Source organism: Corvus hawaiiensis, chromosome 3 (genome assembly GCF_020740725.1).
Source record: "Corvus hawaiiensis isolate bCorHaw1 chromosome 3, bCorHaw1.pri.cur, whole genome shotgun sequence".
In the NCBI taxonomy this organism is placed as follows: Eukaryota; Metazoa; Chordata; class Aves; order Passeriformes; family Corvidae; genus Corvus; species Corvus hawaiiensis.
In genome coordinates, this window is record NC_063215.1 from 77935178 (window position 1) to 77960069 (window position 24892).

At 40.2% G+C, this 24892-nt stretch overlaps 1 protein-coding gene across 2 annotated transcripts in view; it reads left to right on the forward strand.

The window, feature by feature from the left end:
- Window positions 1-24892, forward strand: part of LOC125322824 (circumsporozoite protein-like) — a 64000-nt gene that overhangs the window by 33644 nt on the left and 5464 nt on the right. For both annotated transcript variants that reach the window (XM_048297039.1, XM_048297038.1), the window contains exons 2-4: window positions 8123-8228; window positions 12102-12200; window positions 24154-24252. In XM_048297039.1, the coding sequence (XP_048152996.1) occupies window positions 8123-8228; window positions 12102-12200; window positions 24154-24183 (235 nt within the window). In that variant the 3' untranslated portion in view covers window positions 24184-24252. The remainder of the gene's footprint in view (window positions 1-8122; window positions 8229-12101; window positions 12201-24153; window positions 24253-24892) is intronic.

Consider the following 24892-nt stretch of genomic DNA (forward strand, 5'->3'; position numbering starts at 1 on the left):
CTAAGCAGCATGAAGGCAAGGAGAATGTTTGAGGGTGTGTAAGCTGAAGAATGACACAGAGATAAGGAGGGTGCAAATGCTTAGAAGAAGCTTCATTGGTGTTTACCCCAATCTTCTTGGCAGAACACCTTCCCTTCCAGCTCATTGTGTCCCCGTGCAAAGGTGCTGTAAACTGAAAATGCAAAAAGAACAGGTTTAAAGGATGGTAATGAAGAATACTTGAAAAGACTCAGTAGCACACCCAGTTTTAATGACATTAATCAAAGGGATTAATTCTGACATCTGAAAACTGTTTTGGTAAAAAAAACTCTTTTCATATAAGTTAGCAATGAAAAATGCTTGGCTAAAATAGCAGCAGGATATGAAGGAAATAAAAATATCTCCCATTTTTCTTCAGGCCCCTTCTCACCTCCTTGCCTCAAAGACACTTGTTTCCTCTCTTTGTGTACAGTTCCCCAGCTGTGCCCTGCGAGATGAGCCGGGGTGGGCCGCGTTCCTCACACCTCCGTGCGATGCACGCATCACTCTCCCAGAGTGCCAGACTTAGCAGTATTTCTTGGGCCAGACTGTCAGGTTGCTGAGGATAAGTGAGGGTTTAATTTGCAGTTTGCATTCTTTTCCTAAGTAGAACATGCTTTGGAGAGAAGTCAAAAGCAGTGGTATGATTATGAACTCAATGGTTCCATCCATCTATCTTTTCATAAAGTCTGTTCTGTCCTGAAGGTATTTCACATGTTGGGCCTACTAAGCTCATTTATATTGCAAGGGACAAAAATAACATCTTTTTCTACAGCAATGAAAAATATAGTGACCCTTGCTCTCTTCTAATCTTAAATCCAGATATTTTTATTGTGCACAGGTATACCTGTGGTCATTTTTTGCTTGAATTAACCTGTTCTGAGCATATAAGTTGCTATATTAATTGTAATGTTTGTTACATGAATTTTTTATTTAATGTCTTTTACAAAATTTAGAGCCTATTTACCAAAGGATAACCTGGACAATGAAACAGTTTGAAAGAAAAATGAAGTAGTATGTTTTTTGTTGGGGGGGAGGGGGGGGGGGGATGAGGAATTACAGAATAGGAAACTAGGACTTTATCCTGTATATTTGACAATATGGCCTTGTATTTGTAAATACAAGAAGTGTATTACATGACCCCTAGCCTTTGAACAACTTGGAAAAACCTACCATTGGTCAATTCTGGCAATATTACTACAAGTTAAAGAAGTAGTTGTACAAATGAGAAGTGGTCTATCCAGTCTTCTAAGACCATTTTGCAGTAAAAGACAATGAGATTTTAAAATTATTTCTCTTCTTTTGTTTTCCCACTTTTCCCCCATAATTTTACTTATGGAACAGGAATCAGAAGTGATTTTTTCTTTCAAAGAAGATTCTTTGGCTTGAAAGAAAAAAGAAATAGAAGAAAATGGCTAGGGAAAGTTTTGAGATGAAACTTTAACCACCTTTTGGTTTAATTTTAAAATACCTTTCTTGGTATCCTTAACATGAGGCAGGTGTTCTTAAGTGATACTCCATTTGATGTTGTGACATGATGCAGCTTTTCTCCTCTTCTCAGAAGGGCTTACACCAAACACTCAAGTAACTGATCATCAGAACCACTTTTTCCCTGTCTCCAGACTTGTAGTGTATTCATCACATACACAATGTAACATCATCAGCAATTTTAACGTGTAAAGGATTTGTCTCCTCCCTATCACTCACCCATTATATGTGGGTTGCTTTCTGGTTTGACTGAAGAGAGAAGCTACAAGTTTTGGCCCCATGCCACAGTGGTGGCAGAGCTGCAGTGCTCCCACACTTCTCCAGTGTCCTCATCTCCAGTGGTGAAGCGTGGGCTTGCCAATGCCCAGCTCTTCCTTGAACAGCTTCAGCTGGGTCCCGTGCAGCTGATGTCATTGCTGAGGCTGCACTTTCTTCCTGTGGCAAGGATGCAGGTGGCAAGCTAGATTTGAGTTAAAGGATTTAAGGTATAAGGCTGAGGCTTTTAAGCTGGCTTCTAATGTGAGAGGAAGAGATGACTGATTTGGTAAGACTAATGCTTTTCTTTTGATCAGAAGAGGGCTTCAGCCTCCTGTCCAGCTTAAGACCCAGTCTCTCTACTTCCAGAAATGTGCTGTGTGGAACTCTACAGTACATAATGTGGAGCTCTTGCCTTTGGCCCACAGTACACTGGATGATACCAAATGGTATCTCTTGGCTGTAGGCTGGAAAAGGGCTTGGATAAGCAAATTTCACTCTGCTTTCTCTCTTCGCACCTGACAGCTACAGTCTCCAAGCTGGAGCCAGGAGTAGCTTGCAGTGAACCCCCCTGATGAGAGGACATCCTACACAGAGGAGGGGGACTCAGGCCTGCTTCATGCTTTTGTGTAGGCTGACAGGAAGGCTTGGCCCCCATGTTGCACTAAACCAGATTTATTCCATTGCCATTAAAAGCATGTTCATTTCCACCTTTACTGTCTGGGCAGACATTGTCTCTATAAATTTCGTCCATTCTTAAAATTACTTTTCCATAGAATTCAGCCACCAGCTGATGTCTTTAGGAGGATTTAGATTAACAGTTGCACAGTGTGCAGAGCTGGCAAGGAGAGCATGAAAGAAAGTTGGAACTACCCCATTAACAGAGCAAAAATGAAAACACACAAGTATAATAGTTCTTATTCTTTATTTAAGATAAAACCCGCATGTGAGCTACTGCCTCGACTGGATTAGCTGCCAGGAAGCCAAGTCACGCACCCAGAGAAAGTCCTGGGTGATTTCCCTCCATGACAGCACCCTGGTCCCACCAGTGTGAGTGACAGCAGAAAACAGGTCCCAAATGCTGGTGGTGAGAAAGCAGCCTCTCTCAGCTTCTGCAAAGAGCTTTATTTGCAGCCACTTTTAGGTGACCCTCTGTAATTGTTTCCAAAGGAAGGGAGGGTTGGCTGGGGTGTCACCAAACCGTGAGGGGGCCTGGATGGCCTTTCATCCTGCCCCAGGCCAAGGGTGGCCACACAGACCCTGTTTGCCTGACCCAAGGCAAATATGCCTTGGCTCAGTGCTTGTTTCTGTGTGGTTGGCTGAGGCTGAAGTGGTTGTTCACAAACAGGTGAGAGAAAAGTAAAGCGGAGAAATGAAGGGGCAGCCTTTAATGCATGAAAAGGGGAAAAGGCCACTTGAAAATGACTTGAAAACCCCTGAGCCTTTCAGGCTATAATACTGGCAGGACGAAAAGATGAGCAAATGAAGAGCAGTAGAAGTATTTTTAGAACAGGTATACCCAATGGAAAATAGAAAGTTCAGGCCATGAGTTGGTTGCAATAAGTTGGCTCCTTTTGGCATGTCCAGCCTGGAGCAGCTTAGTTGTAGTGCCAGGAGTGGAGTAGGGAAGGAAAAGCAAGACAGGAATATGGCACATGTGCAGATTGGCTTCGGGATACTGGTTTTCCTTCCTCCAAGTATTTTGCATTTTAGGAATATATTTCTAGTCACACAAGGAGCTGCAAATACTTATGATATTGAGCCACTCTATAGTGGTAACCTGTGCAATGCAAGTGCAGCCACCTGGGTGCAAGTCTAGGGAGAATCAGGCCCAGAAACTTTTGTTTTTCTCTATGAAATGCAAATGGCATTCAATCAAAGGCCTTCTCACATACTGGCACTAATTTAAATGTATCTCTGTTTTTTAACTGATACGGGCAGTTGATGTGGGTTTTACATAGACATTGCCTAGAGCATTTCCTGGTTTTGTATTGTTGCCCATCAGGGTTACAGAGATATACTCAACCCCTGTATTAATATTTGCTTGGATGCTTAGGTGCTTATGCTCACAGTGCAAATTTCCATAAATATTAGTGCCATTGCATTTTTCTTTATTTCCCTTCTCCCGTCATACAAAGACAGGCAAAACTTCTTTCTGTTTTCATTTGATTCAGCTATTCTCTTCACCTTTGTTTAAATGAGAATCCTCAGCCTCGTGAAGTTAAAAAAAAAAAAATTATTTAAAATAATTTTTCTCTCCAGTTCTTGTTCTCCAGCTCTAGTTTACAGAAAGACCAACTTCTTGTTATTCTGAGAAAAGAGAATTATAGTGGGATTGCTGCAGGGAGCAGCCCTAGACTAGAGGAGGACCAGATCCAGAGCTCACATTTCAGTACTTCTCTTGAGTGTTAAAATAGAAGACAGAATAGAATAGTTCAGCTGAAAAGGACCTACAGTGGTAACCTAATTCAATTGTCTATCAGAGTGAACAAAAAAAAAAAAAAAAAAAAAAATCCATATGCAAAATATTTTACAAAAAAGCTGTAATACTTGCAAATTTGTCCCAAATATCTATTAAAAAACAATTACAAGGTAGATAAGGAGATGTTTTCTTTTTTCTTGGATGACACCAGTAAGTCTAATGAAGTCTGGAAGTGAATGACATTTGGCCAAACAGCAAGAAAACAGATCACTTTTTCAGATGTTACTTACACTTGGAACACTGTTTATGTCTAAGCAGAATTGTATGTATTTAACTGCTGAAAGTTGGAGTTTTAATAAAACCCATCTCAGGCATAGAAGTGCCATCTGTAATCTTGGTTTGGGTAAAGACGCCGACATTCTTGGAGACTGAAACGTGCCAGACAGTCCTGTTGAGGAGAACAGTGGCTGTGGTGCTCTGGGAAGGGCTGCTGGTCGGCAGCTTGCGTTGGCCTGAAGGTAAGAGAGTTTCCTGGCATGGGCACCAGCTGCTTCATGCTGCTCAGCTTTTGTGCTAGAAAGCTTCCCTTGGCATGCCTGATTTACTGGTGTTGGCAGAGCATCAGCAGCCCGTAAGAAATGGTTTGTGGGTCTGGCATGTGAAGAAATCAATGAAAATGCTGAGAGCAAACAGGTGTGTCTTGGCTTTCTGAAATGGCAGAGTGTCCTGCATCAGTAGCATCCATTTCACTCCTTCTTTCATTTCATGCCTCTCGAAAAATAGATCTGAAACATAAAGATGACAGTTTAAATATAATGATTGTTGCCTCTTTCATTGAAACTATTTTAACTGAAAGTAAGCTGAAGGAACTAAAAGTGTAAGTATATTGTGTAAATCTGTAAATTAATTTTTTCACTCTCACTCTTATTCTAAGGAAATGAGGTTTGTTTGTAGTTCTGTTGCCTCCCCCTCTTTCTGCCCTTGCCTTTGGGCACACTGGACGGTTTTGTATCAAGGCTCCAAAGAGGTTTGTGATAACTGATATCTGGGAACAGGAGTGGGAGTCAGGCACAAATCTGAAGAGGAGATTTTCAATACAAGGCCAAGTTACTTTTTAAAATATCATTTTGAGAACATGTTCATCATTGGCACTGCAAAAAGCCAGCAAGCAAGAGCTTTTACCCAGCTTTGGCATAGAACTTAGGGATAATGGGGCAGGAATTGAAAATTCAGTGGTACAGGAAGGGAAGTCACAGAGGAGCTAGATCAACAATTTTTGTTACTGCTGCTGCATTTTATTTTTAATGTAATTAAAGTTCCTGTGATTACCTTACTATATCTAAGTGCAACAGGTCCTGGGAGTGTAAGGCATTTATATCATTCTGTTCATCACTGACTGTCTTTTTGGTCCAAAAAGACAGGAACAGTGAAGAACTGCAGAAGAAAGTATTTGTAGTAGATCAAGATGGCCAAGATATGGAGAAGCATGTTGTCTGGATTTATTTCTTTTATTGTGGAGAAAAGTTTGAAAGGTAGGAAATATTCCAGAACTGGTAGGTACAAAAAATAGGTATTAAAAGTAGGTATTGAAAATTGAAGTTTTAGAAATGGGAAGAATTTTGCTGCTAACAGCAATGGAGAAGAGGAAATAACATAAAAAGGAAATAACATAAAAGGAAAAAGACAAGCTGCTCAGTAATATCTGCAAAGTTTAGTTTTAAACAAATAGTCATCCTTCCAGGGCAGCAGATCAGAAGTGTTATTAAATGTGTAGTGCTAAACTGAGGGAGATCACTTTGGTATTGAGATGTAGATTTGTGAGCCATTTACCTAAAGGTAATAGTTATATCAGTGTGAAGACGAGAGGCTCCCTGAGGATAAGATACAGAAGATGACACCTAGGGTAGAGCTTTGAAGAGCTTTCACAGACAGGACAAGAGATAGTGGAGAACGGGGAGCCATTCCAGGGTGATGGGAAATCCATATATATGCTGGGCTGCAATGGAACATAGAGAGGGATTTGTTAGGACTGGGGGGCATTAGAAGTGCCCACAGTCTGCTCCTTGCAGCCTGGATCAAACTTATGACTGTTTGAGCTTGCATGTTAAAATAAACTGGGTATCCCTTCCTTACAGAATAGACATAAATCCAAAAGTAGGGGCCAAAGCTAAGGTAAGTTTTAAAGGAGAAAAAGGGTGACAAGGAAGGGTCAGAGTCAGGAAGGAGAAATTTAGTGCAGACTGTCATAGAGCTGAGAGAGGACAAAACTGAGTGAGGTGCATGTGGTGTTCAGCACAGCAGAGGAAGAGGAAAAAGGAAGGGGCCAGGATGGGTCAGGGAGGAGGTGCTGATTGTGTGTAGGAGCATGAGGCTTCAGAGGGATGAGGCAAAAGTTTAAATACCAAGGAGGGCCTGGGACCCGGGGTTTTGTGTGTCTGGTGACTGCTACACTACTTGAATGTTAGAAAGTGAAGAATATGACTCCCCTCTTTTCCCTCCACATTAGCTTCTAATAACAACAAAATAAATCCCCAAACTGGTCCACTTCATGCTTCAGCCACCCTTTCTTTCCCAGAGCAGTGCCACTTTATGTATGCCCAGTGCCTCTTGTCCTGAAAGAGACCCTGGCCTTTCCTCCTCCCAGGCATGACTGAAGCACACCTGCCTTAGGAGAAATGGGTCTGTGGGTGGTGGGTCCTGGTCCCCAGTGCAGGGAAAGGAGGAGAGACTGCACCTCCTGATGTGGAGTTTTGAGGAACTGCATGTTCTGAGGACCCACACCAAAATTCTTTCACATTTTTGTAAAGAAAGTTAATGAAAGCAGCTGCTGATAGGCAAGAAATTTTCATCAGCCATATAAACAAAATTCCTTTTCTTTCCAGTCCACCTTCCACTGGCATCCATAACTCCCAAACCAGAACCTCCTGAACACCAGCTGCTCCTGTTTTAACTCTAGACACAGCAGCTGAGATTAACGTTTCTAAAGTTATAAGTATTAACATTAATTTCATTTGAAAGTTACTGTTAACTTTAGCAGCAAATAGAATTGGATATGGAGCTGGAGATGCCAGAGAATCTAGGTAAAAATCAGGTACTGTATATTATTTCCAGGAAAGAGAAGCAGGTGTATAAGATAAATCTCTAAAAATAGAGTTTGGGGTTTAAGAATGAAAAATCATTGTTTGCTTAGAACATTTAAGGTAGTTAATCCTTTATTATTTTGTATTTCAGCAAAGACTTGTTTTTCCCTGTATCAGAGACAAGGCATGGATTTGAAATTAATTTTTATCCTTCACTAGGACATTAATGTGTTCTTAATAAAGTTACTTGAGGGGGACCCCACTGCAGTGGTTTTCTGGTTATGAAGCATGTGGTTTATGGATGGGAAACCATCAATGTGGAAACTGCTTCAAAGTGGATGGTATATTGTGGATAGACAGACAACTCTTCTGACAGAGGCTTTTCCTTTCACACACTTGGCAATTCTAAGGAATAAGCTTCTTTACACAGAGTGGCTACAGGTAAATAATCTGAATAGCTGTTCTGTAAGACTGTCCCTCAGGAAATTATTTCAAATGAAACATTTCCAGTTATCTCTGGAGCGAAACTTGATGATCAGGAAAACATGTAGAGTTCTTAAGCACATATTCTTTCATCAGTGGAGTAGTCTCAGATATGCTATTGGTGGTCTCTTGACATCCCAGTGGGGGTGATTGATGAGTAGAATGATCTGTGTCAGTTCATTTTTAGCAGCATAGGTAAGGGAGGCTGGAAGCAACACAGCCTTCATGCTTTTCAGCAAAGTCACAGTGAAAGTCTGGACCACAGTATCACTTCTTTCTCTGAAAATCTGGGGTTGTTCAGCCATGTAGTTTACAAATAATAATGGCTGAGGTTGCATGCCAGTGTGACCAGGGAGTTTAATATTTAATCTCACAGGTGTCTGTGGTGTGCCCTTGAAGCTGTGTCACTGAGACAGATACCTGCCTGTGGGAATTGGAAGTGCTCTTCAGGAACTGTGATGCCTTGTGCTGACAAGTCCTTGGTGAGTGTGAACTCTCACTGTTTTTTTCATCAAGGTGGCTGCTGGGGGAGCATGTCAGCTGTGCCAAAGAACAAATCCTATTTTATTTTAAAATGTGCTTAGAATGTAACATGTGAGCAGGGGTGTTTCAATGTTCACGTATATATTGGTCAATGTGAAATCTCTTGTAAGTCCAGTGTATAAAATGTGTAATTTATGTTACATGTAGTTCCACAGAGGTTATTACTGTTATTGTAGTATACACAAGTTAGAGATACTGCAATATATAGTTTGCTCTGTAAGAGGGTTGCAGGTGTGTTTGGCTGAGGATAGACATTGCAGACCTGTTTTCTATCACCTTGCTCTTGTGTTGTCATTTATATCAGTGCAAGTAGGTGTAAACTGTGGCTAATTCAGGGAGGTGGCAATAACTGCCCAAAGTGCGGAGACTCAGATTTTGTATCTGTTATAGTGGGTATTGCACTGTGAAATATATTTCCTGTTAATTTCTCTTCTAGAGCACATTTCAAAAAATAAATACTTCCATTTGGGGGAAAGGGGTGGTGGTGTGTGTTTCATTGGTTGGGTGTTTTGTGTGTTCTTTCTTTTTTTTTTTTTTTTCTAACAGAAGACCATACAGAGTTGCTTTATCAAAACTTTTTTGAAAATTTCAAAAATAGTGCTGAAGTCATATGGATAAAGGACATTTAAATGAACAGTTATTAAAAGTTGTTAAGGACTTTTTAATTCCTTCTTGAAAGCATTCTCAGTTCTGTCTGACATGGACCTAAGATCCACACATTCCATTGTGAAAATATCCCTAATGATGTGCTAGTTCTCAAGGATGTATCAGAGTGCTGCAGCTAACACCCGATAACACTGCTCACTCCAGTGCTGGCACACTTTGCCTGATGGGTGCAAAATCTCTCCTGAAACAAATTTGAGGCAAGAAGTCAGGATCTGCATTGACTTGCAGGACCATGCAGCAGGCAGCAAAAAAATCGATTCTCACTGAGTCAGGAGGCTAGGTTGAATGACTGATCCTTTCCCTCTTTGGATGTCTTCTTTTCCCCCTTGTTTTCTTCGTGCAGGAAATGCAAGTGTTACTTGTCTTACAAGCACTTATCAATTTTTTATTTTTTAGACTCTAATAGTTATGCATTGTGGTGAAGTTTTCCTTTTTTTCTTTTTTTTTTTCTTCTCCCCAGGACTGAAATTTAAGCAGAGCTCCTGTGTTTAATACATTAAGAAAGACTAAAACATATAGAAAGACTATAATGAGCATCTTTGCTCTGAGACTTACCCTTAAATTTTATTTTATCAAAATTAATGTTAATCTGAAAAAGAACTGCGGCATGCACACACCTGTAGAGATTGCTGGAAATAACTCCCTTTCTTTGCAGGCTGTGCAGGGTTTCTGCAGAAGGAGAGCTACAAGGACTTTGTTGTTTGCAAAGTACAACGTATAGCTAACCTCTGGCACCAGGTCCAGGAGGCTGGTCTGCTGCCTTCTCTCTTTGCTCAGCTGGCCTCCTGCCTAATCTGCCTGCTGTAACTGGGATGTTTACAGTTACTTTCCCTCTCAGTAGCAGTTTGTGTTGAATTGTGTGGTCAGAAAGACACAGACAAGATTGTTTGTAGGCTTCTTTAATTAGACCAGCTGCAAAAAGGAGATGGTCTCTGAGGGACATAAGCTCTTCTCCAGGCTAAGACTAATAATCTTGTAGTTTGAAGAATGCTAACTAAGCTTCAAAGGGTGTTTCCTCCCTGATATCTCTTCATCTAATCCTATTCATTACATTTTAAGGCCAGGAGGGTGTAACTGATTATTGACCCTGCTCCTGTTCAAGGGTCCATTGTATTTCATCCAGTTGTCACACGGGGCAGTGACTGGTATTTGGCCAAAGCAGATAGTCCAGCGAGGTGTTCAGCTTTGATAATGACCATGGCTGTTACCATTTGTAAGTGCTCTTGGTTAAGTACTCAAGTGAAGCAGGATGCCTCTGTTAAAGTGAGAGGATCAAATCTACTGATACAAGAATTTAAAAGCATTGAAAAGAGCGGTTGTAAGGGATCTCTGGAGGTTTGTCATGCAACTTCTGCTTCCACTTCAAATCTAGATCATGTTGCTCAGGATCTTTTCTAGTTGAACTTGGCCTTTCTCAATGTACTCATTCTGAATCTTCCTGTGCTGCCAAGTACAAAATCTCATGGGAAAATTTTAAATCAGATCCATTACAAAATCCAAGTGCATCGCTTCCACACAGTTGTTATGTGTTGTCAAATGATGAAAATCTGCCGATGGCATTAATTGTTTTTATTCAGTAAATCATTGTCATAAACTCTTTCATCTAAGAGTCTTGAAATTGACTGAGGCATTGAGGTGAACTTTTGTATGAAATTTGCCATCAGTGGATCCAATCAAGCCTACCTCATGGGTGAGGTCGCCTTTGCTGCCTCAGTTGTGAACCTTTGCACCTCTGGCTCATGCCTGGAAATGAAAATGTGTAAATACCTTACACTTACACTACTTCCAGCAGAGCCAGACCCAGGAATTTCTGAAACAGCAGTGCATTGCAGCTTGTGTGCTGCTCCTGGGAGCGGCACGTAGCAGCCACTTGATCGCCAGTGGTTTGGGGCAGATGGAGGAAGATATGGGAGCAAACAGTGAACCAACATAATTGCACTTCTCTCGGTCTCATGGAAGTATAATAACAGATTGAAGTAAAATCACTGTGTTTAAGGATTCACCAGAACAGCCTTTGTGCAAAACTTAATAGGGTCCTCTCCATCCCCTCTTTTTCTGTTGAAAGAGGAGTTAGGTGGCCTGAACAAAGCTTCAAATCTCTATTTCAGCTCTTGGTCTCTGAGACAGATTTTGTATCATCATGTATAACTGCCTTTTATGACAGATCTCAGAAAGAACCACTGTAATTTTCCAGCCAGCAAGAAAAAGAAATAAAATAATTTCAAGAGTTTTCAAGTTTTATTGTTGCTAATGATCAGCTTGCCACAGAAGCTCTAAAGGAGTTGGTGCTACAACTAAGCTGACATAACAGCTAATGCTGCTAAATCAGCTCCCCTCCCTTTCATGTCCTTGGTCTCCTGCTAGAGCGTCTCTGACACTAGAGTGAGCCAGCTCACAGAGCTCAAACAAAAAGAAAAAAATACATGCCTTTTTGGTTTGGTTTTTTTTTGTTTGTTTTTTTTTGAGTGTGTCTTTATTCTTAATTGTGAACTGGCCAGGACTTTAATTTCACAATAATTTTGGATTGATGGAAGTGTGCTGTGTAAAGTGAAGCTGTCAACTCCAGCTCTTCCCAACTTGTGCTCCTGCTGGAACTCATGCCCCCTGTTTTGGGAGGCAGACATTGGTTCTGATCTGGATGAAAATCATCTCCACATTCCACTCCCTAATTTATCTTCAGATTTGTTTAGAGATGCTTTCTTGATATGGCTTATTATATAGCTGTACAAATACTAGGAGGAGGGGACAGAACCTCCTTTAGCTGGTAATTTCCACTTGTTTTACCTGAGACAGAGCACGGAATGGCTACTTCAGACAGGCCCTTGCAAAACTGGACCTGTTTTGCTAACACTAAATCCTTTGCCCTCTACTTCTATTATTAGTGAAGAATACAGCCTGATGGAAAGAAAATACATAGGATGAGAAGAGAGTGAACTATGGATAAAACATAATGTTGTCCTCTTCAGAAGTTTTTTTTCTTTCAAAGAAATGGAGATTGGCTTCAATAAGGAAAATATAATCTCTAAAACATTCCTGCATTTTATGTTAGTTACTTTATTCCAGGGGAAGATGAATTTTAGGATGGCACATCAAGGGGCATTTAGAAATGCATCCTTCTGAGTTTGTTTTCTTTCTTCTGCTCACAGCACTCAGCTAGACTTCTGGGATCAGCACTCTGCCAACGGCCGCCTTGTTCTCATAAACACACAAAGCCCCAAAAAGAAACCCAGCAAATATTTCCTATGGTAAGTGTGAAAATCCCAGCCCTTGCTGGCTCCTTTCAGCTGAATTTTGCTCTATAATTACTAAGCTGAGTGTATGAAATTAGGGCTGTGTTTTTCAGCAGCTTTTTTCAGTGGCCTTACCAGAACTGCACTTGGTAGCTATTTCTACAGAGTTATTATTATTGTACTGCCATCATCACCAGAGAAAAGAATTGTGGTGCAAAAAGACTGTATAGCATGCACATGGCTAAAGAAGAGTCCTGTGGCACAGCAGATAATTTACCACAGTACTCTGCAACATCTTCCCCTCCCCACCATGCCCAAGCTCCCTCAGCTTTTCAGTTTCTAACATGCTTTTTTAAAAATTTATTTTCTTGTGGGAGCACTGGCTCATGACCCTCCAGAGCTGCAAGGTCAGAGCTTCCTTCCTGAAAAGCTGATGGCAGAGATGTTGTGAACTATGGTACATATGGCTGGGAAGACATTTTGTAGCATCACAAATGTAAGGAGAAAGACCAGTTCATATAATGAGGTGACTTGTGGGTGCAGCACAAAGGCTAACGAGACTTGCTTGGTTTAAAAAAAGATTTTGCTTCTTGTGTGTTGCTGTTAAAATCTATCTGCTGACACAGTGGGGAGGTTATTACAGACTGCTGCAGGATGGATAGCTAAAGATTAGTCTGGCGTTCAAGGGAACCTGCAAAAGCAGTTATTCATGAGCTCACCTTACTCTTCCTTCTGACAGCTGGGAAATAAGTTTCTAGTAAAAATATAGAGAGTGGTTGCCTTCTCTGTATCTCTTTCCCTATTTCTTTGCTCTGTGTGAATACTCTTGACAGTTCTGTCCCTGAGTTAGATTTTTGAGCTTTGGTTGCTCTTTTAGGTTACAGACCATCTTTGTCAAGTCCTGGGTTGGGCAGTTTGTGTTATATTTCCATGCTGAAGATACTGGCACAGTTTCCACAGCAATAACTGGAAAATAGCAGAGACAGCATCTTATGTGTACCAAGTTCCCTTAGAATTCTGTTAACAGAACTGGATTTAGGAGTAGCATGAAATACATGCATATCATTCCCCAATGGCTTTAGAAGGAGCTTGATTAATTTGTTTGTCAGCAAAGCCATGCCATGCCAGCTCTGAGCAAGTTGCAACTTCAGGCGTGGAGAAAACCACACTCCATTTTCCACTGTTGCAGACAATAAGGTGCATTCTGGTTCCCACTGGTCTTTCTTGAAGAGATGTTCAGCTATCTCAGAACTTCATAAGCTGCTGAATAGCACAACCAGCTGCTGAAGCAGTCACAGAAGCATCATGCAGCTGGATCCAGCTCATTTATGGTTGGCACTGCTTGACTTCAGATTTGTGATCGCACCCAGTCCTGCTTTGAGTTCCTAGGAATTGCTGCATTAGAAATGATTGTTCATGGAAATAAAAGTATTAGGAAAAAAATACGTGAGCAGGTCAGGAGCTTGAAATTAATCTACCACTGCTAACCAGAAGGGCCACATTATCATATAGAGTTTGCTGGTTTTGCCTGGGGTAGAGTTAACTTTCTTCACAGTGGCTGGTATGGGGCTGTGTTTTGGATTTGTGCTGAACGCAGGGTTGAGAATATCAAGATGTTTTTGTCATTGCTGAGCAGGGCTTGCACAGAGCCAAGGCCTTTCCTGCTTTTCATATGGCCACACTGGTGGGGAAGTTGGGGGTGAGTGGGAGGCTGGAAGGAGACACAGCCAGGACAGGTGACCCCAACTGACCACAGGGACATTCCAGACCACACGACATCATGCTCAGTATATAAAGTAGGGGAAGAAGGACATGGGGAGGATGTTTGGAGTGATAGCATTTGTCTTTCCCAAGTAGCCATTGCATGTGATAGGGCCCTGCTGTCCTGGAGATGGCTGAACACCTGCCTGCCTATGGGAAGCAGTGAATTAATTCTTTGTTTTGCTTCGCTTGTTTGTGTGGCCTTTCCTTTCCCTATTAAACTGTCTTTGTCTCAACCCATGAGTTTTCTATCTTTTACCCTTCTGATTCTCTCCCTGATCCCACTGGTGGGGGAGTGAGTGGGTGGCTGTGTGGGGTTTGGCTGCTGGCTGGGGTTAAACCATGGCATAGATCTAGATGGATAAGCAGCTGCAGAACTGAACTTGCACCTTTGAGATTTGGGCAATACCCAGTAGCTTTGTGTAGAAAAACCCTTGCTAAACTTTTGCTATATAAGATCACAGCAGAGATGACAGTGCAGCTGCCACTTTTCTGACTCACTAACTCCTCTTAAACCTCCCATCCCCTTGCAATATGTTCCTCACTTGCTACTTCTTTCAGTCCTTATTTGCTCACTCTTTGTTAGCACCAAAATACTGTCCAGCTTTAAAACATTGATGTAAAAGGTTAAAATACAGATGCCTAAAGTTTGGGGTGCTAGGGAATCTAGGACCTAGAGGTCACAGAAGTGCTAGCATCCCACACCTAATTAGGGGCTCAGGGACAGATTTAAAGCCCACAAGCAGCTGTTCAGGCTCTCTCTCCTAGAGGGGGATAGGGACACCGGTTGAAGTTGGGCACTAAATATTTTGTGAAACTCAGGCCATGCTTTGGTATTTGGACGATCTGAAAATTCAAGTCCCATTGATTCTGAGTGGTGTTGCTTGTGTGCTCTGGAAAATGGTTCCTGTAGACTATTAGTTTCAGGCACCCATTTCTAAAAATCTTGAGCTGGAATTGCTAAAAGTTGTTCTTTTGGCCCAGTTCACAGCTCGAGGACTGTTTAAAATACAGCAGACTTTTACGTGACTTCTATAAGATAAGACTTTTAGATATAGTTTATTAAATTGTTCAGTTATTTCAAGAACAATAACAAATCATTGTGGTTTTTCCTGTTTTGTTCTTTTTGCCCCCCAGCAGTTGGTCCCCTCTGCCTTCATTGCCCAAATGTAAATGGGTGCAGAAATTTCCAAATGAAAGTTTATGACATAAATGAATCCCTAAAGATTGATTTCTGTTTTCCTCTGTGAAGTCCACACAATGGGAGGTGGCTGCTTATCACTGAGCAAGATCATTGAAAGATTTGATGGGGGGTTAAATGAAAAGTAAGAGTTTTCGTACTGGTGTGATGTAAATCCTGTGTCCAATTAAAGCCTCAAAGCATTTTTTAAAAGCTGTATAAAAGGTGAATCATTTCTGTAAACAGCCCTTAAAGTGAAAACCCAACACCTTTGCTGTGGGAGAAGTAATACAATCTCAAATACCTCTGCAAACAAAGAGTCCCTTGCCTTCTGCGAGCTGCTCTCTTTTTTTCAGCAGCTCAGCATGGGGTGCCAGAAAAATCATTAACGGGCCCATCTTGCACTTCTGGCTTTTCCACACCTGCGTATCACGATCTCTGCTGTAACTTTATGGACCGTGAGGAGGCAGGTTTGACGCCATGAAAGACAGGCTCAGCCAACAGCTGCAGGATGGGCAGAAAGCCAGACAGTAAAATGTAAAGAGGAGGAAGGAGAGGGATCACCTTTGAAGTTTACCAAAAAAAAGGGCATGACTTTGACCACTTCCTTTTTTAATTAGCTGTCTCAGGTACATTGAGCCACCAGTCCGAATGGATACTGGCAGGGGGTTGCTGGAAATGTTGATGGTAATACTGTAAGGGTTTCATCACAATGTGCCTATTATTTTATTAAGCATTTTTTTCCTTTTTTTTGGTCGTTGTTTGGGGTTGGTTTGATCTTTTTTTGTTTTGTTTTGCTCTGTTTTGTTAAGTTAAACATCCTAGCAAAATGTCAGGGAAAAGAGCTTAGTCCATTTGGGAATGCCTGAACTACATCTAAAATCTGTATCTTTTGCAAGTGTGAAAAACAACATTAAAGCTATGTTGAAGGGTACTTGGATCCCATACTAGCCAGGAAATTGATCATTACCGTTCCCATAGCAACCAGGACACACCTCCAGGACACACAGGTTGAATTTTTTTAATATATGTATATAGTGTTAACTTTTGGTCAATATCCATGCTAGCACCAGGAGGTTGCTTTTGATTTGTACTACTGCAGCTGAAAGCCGAGTTGGAGGGATCCTGTGGAAGAATTGCAGTTGCTTCAGGAACCAAATTTCCTGTGCCCCCAAGAGGCCAAAAGTTCACTTTGAGCTAGTATGTCCCTACTCCTGTCTATGCATGTTAAAGTGTGTTGGGAGAAATGCAAACTGCTGTTGTCATCCATGTAGGAACATGTATATGCATTTAATTTACAAGACTGTAAGTTAAGACTAAGTATTTTGATATTTTTAATCTATGTTAGGGTCAGATCCAAAGATAAAACTCTAATAATTCAGAACTGAATGAGTTCTCTACCAGGTAGAGATTTTCTGTGGGGTGATGAAAGGATGATACAGTGAAATCCGGAACAAGTTCAGCGAGTATTGCTCAAGCCTCAGAAAATTAATTTGGGAATTTACTGGGGATACAAAAAATCATTCAGACTGAACAGGGTGGGAAAAAATCAACAGAATTATCTACTGCCCTGATGTAAAATGCAGAGTGATCCCCCAGTAAAGTCCAAAGATGTAATATCAGTGACATAAAACTTCATTGTGCTTTGTAACTGCAGTAGCCTTGAGTATGTTCAATGCTTGATAGGAAAAAAAAAAAGAAAAAAAGAAAAAGAAAGAAAACGTAACATTGGATATTACTATAAATCCACCAAATTCAGGTGGAAATTTAGCTTTATACAGGAGTTGAATGTGGTCCTGTGTGCCAGTGTGTTTTAAAAGCTTCAAAAAAGGGAAAAAGGGGACACCAAAGTGTGAATTGTGTTACACACAGGTGATTTGTATAATGTAAAAAAATTTTTGGAGCATGGAGTAATTATTCATATGTGATGTTTTTTATACAATACTTTTAAGCAAAAAATGAAAAAGAATGCTTAGATTCATGTTGATAAACTGTAGTTGAACTACGTAATTTGATATATCATAGGTAAAGAAAAACATGTACGTAAATTAGTTTAAGATATCATTTAATTTATTTTTAAATAATCTGTTTTTAGTAATCTAGTATATACTCTAGTATAATAAATGTCTGTCATTCCTTGATGGACTTTTTTCTGTCTTTGGGCATAAGAATTACCAGAAAAGCATACTAGGGATCATGTGGATAGATAGTTCTCTTCAGCTGAAATCATTCCTAGTTTAGAAGTGTTGATTTAATTTTTTAAGATCAGGTACTGTAGACAGACTTCATGGTATAATCTCATTACACTAATGGCCTTTAAAACGTCTGTCGAGTGTTTATGGCTTGTTGCACTCTTTACTTAGTTAAGCGTACGACAAAAAATTTTTCCCAGTATCATATTACAATAAAATATGAACAGATAACAGCTTTGTGTAGAGGATGGTAAAATACAGGTGAACCAATAGTATAGCTCATAAATTTTTTGGTTTATTTTTATGAGACTCTTGTCAAAACCTATACATTTTTTTAAGGACTTGGATCTTGGAAAATTCTGTTAACTTCAAAAGTTTTAGGCTTGTTAGGTTATTGGAACTGTAGAACTGGAAGATTCTTTTCTTTTAAAGAAAAGATAATCTAAACCACTCGTCTTCCCACTGCAGCATCAAATAATACCCACTCATTGTTAATAGATATTTATATAACTTTTTCTCAGGCACCTGCTCTCCCTGTCAAACTTGGTCCAGAGTCCCCTTTTCCTTACCTTTAAAATGTGTATTTCTCAACCTGGAACCTTAACCTTCTTCCTGCAACTAAAGCCATTCCTCTTTCTTTAAATTATTTTTTAATTATTTTTCCCCAGTAACTAAATAAATAGGAAAAAAAGGTATCAATTCCTTTACACAGGTTTGCAGATTGTAATTTCTTCAGTTTTTTTTTTTTTTTTAAGCTATCACCATTTTAATTACTTGCATTTTCTAAACTTCTGTTGCCCGTCATTGTTCTCTTCAGCTGTTCTGTGTCCCTCTTGAAGCAGCTCACACACATCTGGATGTGGTGCTGCCTCGAAGATGTAATGCAGCATAATGACTGAATTATTATGTTTTGTGATTTCCAGCTTGGGCTTATGCTTCTAGTTCCTCTTGCAGTATTTGGGTTTGCTAAGCTTGCAATCCTCTGTAGTTACTCAGCTTTCACCTCACGCCCTGAGCAGCTGCTTGGCAGCCTGGCTTCATGTAGTGCATTATTCTTGCCTGTGTGCACTGTCTTGCATTTGTCTGTGCTGGATAGCCTGCTGCTGCTGCTTCAGACCATGCTTTCAATTTGTCCAGATCACTTTGTATTCTAAACCCAGCTTCCTGGTAGTCTCTTCCCACCTAGTGTCATCCACAGGTTTAATAAAATTATCCACTACTCTGTCACTGCATGATGTATTATGGACTCTAAGATTAATACAGGAGGAATATAAATAGAGTTTGTCAAAAAGATTAAAGCTGTGTCTAGCGGTTCTAATAGTGGTCCTCAGAATACTAAATCAGGAGCCTCACTGATTAAGTCTATGGATGTACAAGGACTTGTGGCCTGGAAAAGGAAAGGGGTTGGGAAGAATTAGGAGAAAAAGAAACAAGGTCCATCTTCCAGACAGATATACAGCCTAACTTCCTGATAATGTATTAGCACCTCTAGTGACAGAACTAAATATTGAATTGGAGATACCAGAAATAATTACTCTGTTGAGGCTAGGCTCAGTTTTCCCAAATGTCTTTGTTCCAGGTGATTTATGAATGCCAGTAGGGTAAAAATCTAACACATAGTTCTCCTTTTCACACTGAGTTTTGATGATGGCTATGTTGTCCTCACTAGCTGACTGCCTTTTTTTGTACTGACATAAAGGAGAATCTCTGTAAACCACCCCCAGGTGAGCCATGACTGAAATCGTGCTGCTCTCAGGAAAATAGACCTGAGTTCTGTCATGTCTGCGTCAGAGAGATAACTTTTCATAAAGGGCCCCAGAAATACCTTTATTATTCTTTTGGTACCTTTCAGCCCTAGCAACATGGGGATCAGAAAATCCTGCGAGTTAAGGGGAGTAGGTTGGTTTGGGAACTGTCCAGGAATTCCAGTGAATCCTGGAGATAGGGGGGAAAAAATTAAAAGGCATTTTCATTCACATCAGCATGGAATGAGGGCTGTAGCAGACTGTAAGCTCCCATGCGGTTTCACAGTGTGATGCTTTGAATGAGCCTCCACATGGGTTTTTCTTCTTTTTAAAATTTAAACTGTTATCAAGTTTTTTTCTCAAAGTAGGAATGGTGAGGTCTCATTGGAAGAAGTCAGAGTATTGCACACTGAAACAATTGGCAGCCTCCAATTCCTGTTTATCCTGTTAGGCTCACATTTTGGTATTTCTGTTTTATGCTAAACCTGGATTTTTGATTATGTCTCACAGCTGCAGCTTTCTGGTCCCTCAGAATTGCAGAGAAGGCCTGAGGAGCCTTGGGAGGAGATGAGTTGTCCCAGCAAATCTTCACAGCATCTCTCTGTTATCCATGCTTTCTCCTCACTCCCTCACCTCCCAGCCCAACAAAAAACCCAAGGGTTTTTGAACTCTTGTAATTAGATCTGTCTGGGAGAGCAACCAAAGTGTCAAGGTTTCAAAGAGAAATTCAGAAAAGTCAAGAGCAAGTAGAGACTTGAAAAGGGAAGTCGAAAAAAAAAAAAAGCTGGTCTTTATCATGGTAATAGTAATGAAGCCGAGATGCAAAAGCCCAGACGAGGGCTGGGTTACTGTACTGTGAAGTGCCAGGGCAGCATCCCGAGCGAGCGGCTTAGGGAACCACGCAGCTGCTGCGGGGCCCAAGCCTTGGGACCGCTGTCACTCGGGCATGTCTGGTTTCCCCTCGGAGGAGCGATGGAGCAGGAAACACTAGAGAAGCGAACTCCGTGCTGTTTGCGGGTGGGGAGCGTTTGGGTGGGCGAAAGAAGACTTCTCCTGCTGGAGAGCCTCGCCGCAGGGGGCTGAGCGGCCTCCCAGCCGGGATGGCCTCCGGGTTCGCTGGGCCCGCAGCCGCCCCGAGGCGGTAACACCGCGGCTTCCCTGGCTGGGCCCCTCTCTCCAGGTCTGCAACAAGGCTTTGTGCTCGGGGGCATGCTGGACATGGGAAAATGGATCGTGGAAAATGATTTCTCAGCGCAGGAGCCCCCGTTTCTGTGAAGCCGCCGCACAAGCTCCCCGCCTCTGTGCATGCATTTCGCCCCCGGGGTATCCACTCCTTCGCCTGCAATCAGGCTTCTCATCAATTAGGCAAATTGACTGCAGGAGTGAGCTATTTCCTACTCCGGGCAACAAAACCGGGTTATGTTAACTCCGTATTTCCCAGGAACCCTGGTCTTCTCCACCTTAGCTATTTTTTTTTTTTTTCCCCAGACGCGTAAAGGACTAAATTATGAAAAAGCAGAGGGTTTCTAGTAACTTTGGGCATGCTCTGTTACTGCAACCAAAATAATTTTGCCAAGTGTGGGAGGATTTTGGTGATCCTTAAAAAAAAAAAAATTACTTTGATTCAAAAGGACAAATATTCTAGTTAAGCAGGGATGGGATCATTTGCTCCTTAAATCTCAGTAAAGCAAAGACACGGTGCATGTGAGCAGATTCACATATACCCAGAAAACTAGTGCTGTATGTGTTTAAATCTGTCGGTGCTACAAGCGGATATGACGTGCCACTTAACAAATACAGCTTCAAAAGTCCTGAGGACAGAAGTTCCAGATGAAAGTTAAGCTGCACTTTCCCTTTCTGTTGTTCTTCGTAGCAAGGAATTACTTCTATCAGGGTCTGCAAGAAGCCCTGCACAAGCAAGTCACTGAAGTCCCAAAGACTCCACATAGGAACAGGCATATTGGGGGGTCAGTGCCAAAGAATGTCACATCTGTTCTTAAACATTATTTTACATATACCAGATTGTTTCGCAGATTGTTTCCAAAGATGTCATCAGGCGACGCTGTTCTGATTTAATTTGCTGATTCAGGAGTTTAATTCACTGTAACTTGTAACTAGTGTTCCATATGGGACAGAAAAAAACATCCCCCACAGTGCTGTATCAGTTTCTTTCCTTGTGCAGCCAAGCAGCCCACCGAGCATATGGCCCTGCTCCTGTTTCTGTACAGTCCTACCCATTGCTTTAGTCTCACTCTAGTGGAACACAGAATGCTGAAAGTGTTTTATAATGAGTCACCCACACCAGTATTTCATAAATTGAAATTGGACCCTGCATTAAGAACGATTCCTGAAATCTTCTGAAGCTCAGCTCCAGAGCCTTAGCTTACAGTTGGTCCTGAAGTCACTCAGGAATTTTAGAGAACAAATAATTCTCATTAGAAATAAAATAACTTTTTTGCTTTTTTGCTAGACTTGCTTCCTTCAAGAGGCAGGCAAATAATTCAAGCTGCTGAATTCATGCAGAAAACCAAAATAAAGACCTCAATGAATTTGCCATCATACACATATAAAAATTAAGATTGTTGAAATTAAAAACTTGCTACTCAAAATCATTAATGACAATTTATTCATTTTAAATTATATGTAGATATACATTTCATATATGAGGGATAGAGTTACATATTAAAATAATGAAAAGCAGACAGTATTAGTGAAAAGTCATGTTTGCTTGCTGGACCAGTCATCAGAGTAGGGGAAGTTAAAAATTACCTATTTTCAAATATATAATATAAATTTTTTTTTATGAAGAACATTATATCTCTCTACAGCTATTCCAATATAGTAAAAAAACCCTGTAATTAAGCCAAAGATTTTTTTATATTCAATCTTTTTTTTGTCAGAGCATTTCTGAGTCCAGTGCAATACTTCATCAAATGAATTGAGTGAATAGGAATTTCAGGAGGTCATCAAATGTCCAGTGCTACATAGTCTTATGCAGACAATGTTTATCTTCTTATTGATTTAAACAGGGAAATTCCTTTGAGTAAGCTCAGTTCATAATAGACACAGAGTCTAATTTATTTTTTTTTACTTACAAATCAAAACCTGTAAAAGGAGTAAGAAATATTTTCAACATGAAAGACACCTTTTTTATTTGCTTTCTTACTGTGGCATTATCAACTTATTTGACAACTTATGATTATGGAGGTCAACTACTGTCATTATGTACAAAAATCTTTAATGTTGTATTAAGATATATTCAGGTCTTCTGAGTTTTATTTAAAAGGGCAAGTAACTCCACTATTTAACAGATTTATGTAAAATTTAAAAAGACATTATTATACTAGCTTTTGATTTACAAATATTTCTTTTTGTTTCTCCATTTGCAAAAATGATGGCAGGGTGTTATTCACAATTATTGACTACCAAAATAGTGGGAAAAAAAAGTCCCAAATATTAAAAATCATTAAAATAACTGACGCTAATGCTCCCATGTTGACCATGTGCTCAAAAAACTGAAGTGACTAAAAAGCTGATTCAACTTCAGATTTATTTCCCTGTGTATAACATCAAATTTTGGCAATGCAAGGTTATAAATTTGTTTCATGCTCAGTGTTACGTGAATAAATATATTTCTGTTGGACTAAAAGGCCTTAGGGACAGAGAACCAGATCAACATAAAGAAAATCCCAGCTGCACTAAGACCAGATCACTGTTTTCCCATTTCAAAGTCCTTTTCCAACTTCCAGAGCATTAAAATAGAAATGTAATGAATCTTGTTCTAGGAACGTGAACTGGAGGATCAGAGTGGTGACTTGTATGTGTTGTTGTTAAAGAAAGTCCTCTCCTTGTAGAACCCCAATCTTGTTCAGGAAGCTGAGGGACCTCCTTGAAAACTTCTTGCTTAAGCTTCACTGAAGCACTTAGGAATACCACTGGCTCCTTAAGAGAGAGCAGCCTCAGTGTTTTGATGGTCTCTCGTGTTTTAATGATCTCAAGGACAAAGTCACAGTGAGGCTTCATTTTAGATAGAAAGCTAAACTATTTAAAATTTACCCTGACCCATGTGTTCATTCCCGTGAAACAAAACTTGTTTCCATACTTGAGCTCTGATAAAGCACTTGCTTTTATGATAAAAGACTCTCAGTCCTCCAGAAAAACAGGAGATTGTTTGTAGTGCTGCGAGAGAACCAGAAGAGCCCCAGTATGCAGAGGTGCACATTTTCAGTGTAGCTCCACAGTTAGATACCAGGCCTGCTGTATTGCTTAAGGGACAGTGATTCAGCAGCAGTGACAATATCTGCCATATATTCATGGATTGATGAGCTTTAGTTCTTTCCTCCAAGCATGATATTCTATTTGCTGCTACTTGGAGCAGGAGGCTGGAGCAAAACAATGAGTTTGCAGCTGCTGAATGTGTTACAGTTAGTAAGCAAATGATCACAGCTTTCTTTTCTGCTTTGTTTTTTCTTTTTTTTTTTTAATGAAGACCTTGCCAGGCAAAATAATGACTAAAGCACTTTTCTAAGGAGTATTGGTACTGGGGTGGGAGAAGTGGGTGTCTTAAGTAAAATTAACTTTTCAGTGAAAGCTTTTAGCGGACAGATGAGCATGAGAGGCCGTGAGTTTACACATGGAAACCTTTGAAGCCACCTTGTAGTTTGGTATGATTGGCATAAAGCTGAGTTCAGGACTGAGGCAGCAGAAATCTGGTAATCCCAAGTGCCAGTTTGTGGGCAGACAAGGACTGTAGGCTGAACATCCCCTGGCACTTGTTCTCATGAGAGCTAGCTCTAACCAAAATTTTTATTTTAACAATTATTTGAAAAAGTGTACTTCTGGTAGATCAGTGGGAAATCTGCCCAGAAGACTGGAGGGGCAGGAGTTCACATCTGTTTTCAACCTCTCCCTGTTCCGCATTACTTTTATTGAAATAAAATGAGTTCAAAGAAATTGGCACCAAGCATAAAGTAATACATTTAAAATAGTTTTTGTATCTACATTTCATGTTTTTATTACCTTGCAGGTTAGAAATGCTGTATTCTCAAGTATGAACCATTAAAAAAGTTTATTTTTTCTCGATCTTCTAGGCTTTGAAAATGGGCTTTAATATCTCATGATATTTAATATCTACAGATAAGCCTTTCAAGCAAATGATATCAGGACCTTTACAGAATACAAGTTTGCAGGTATGAGTTCAGAACTGTTGTAAAACTTTTAAGCTTTTATTATTATAGTACACCATAAAAAGAAATGCTGAATATTTTCTACTAAAAAGAGAAATAAAAGTCAAAGGGAAAATCTGAGAGTAAAGGCCCATTTTGTTTAAATTAATTTCTGATTTTTTTGATATATCAATGACAGATATTTGACTAAAGAACAATTATTTCAAGAAATAAGATAGAATTAAGGAATAAATAAATACTCCCCTTATTTAGCTAATACTTTGCTGAATGTCAAAACCAAAAAATCCCATTAATGGCTTATGATAGTCTCAGACTGTGGGACATTCTTACTGAATTAAGGGTTGTGTGGCTCTTCTGAAGAAACAAAACCTTTAAATACTATTCTTTCACTTTCTTCGTTTGCATTATTCCTCCAATTGCTTCTTCATACTGTGTATTTAACAAGCACTGTGCACGGAAGTATTAATTGTGTTACTCTGGTACAGGAAACACATAAAACAGGAGTTAATTTTGACAGCATTTTTTTTTTCACCTGTTTTTAAGCACCTACTTTAAGCGTCTCACCTTCTCCCTATCTCAGCCATCCTCTGTCACTTATGATGAATCGAGGCTGGTGAACTCAGAACTGAGTTAGCCATGAACC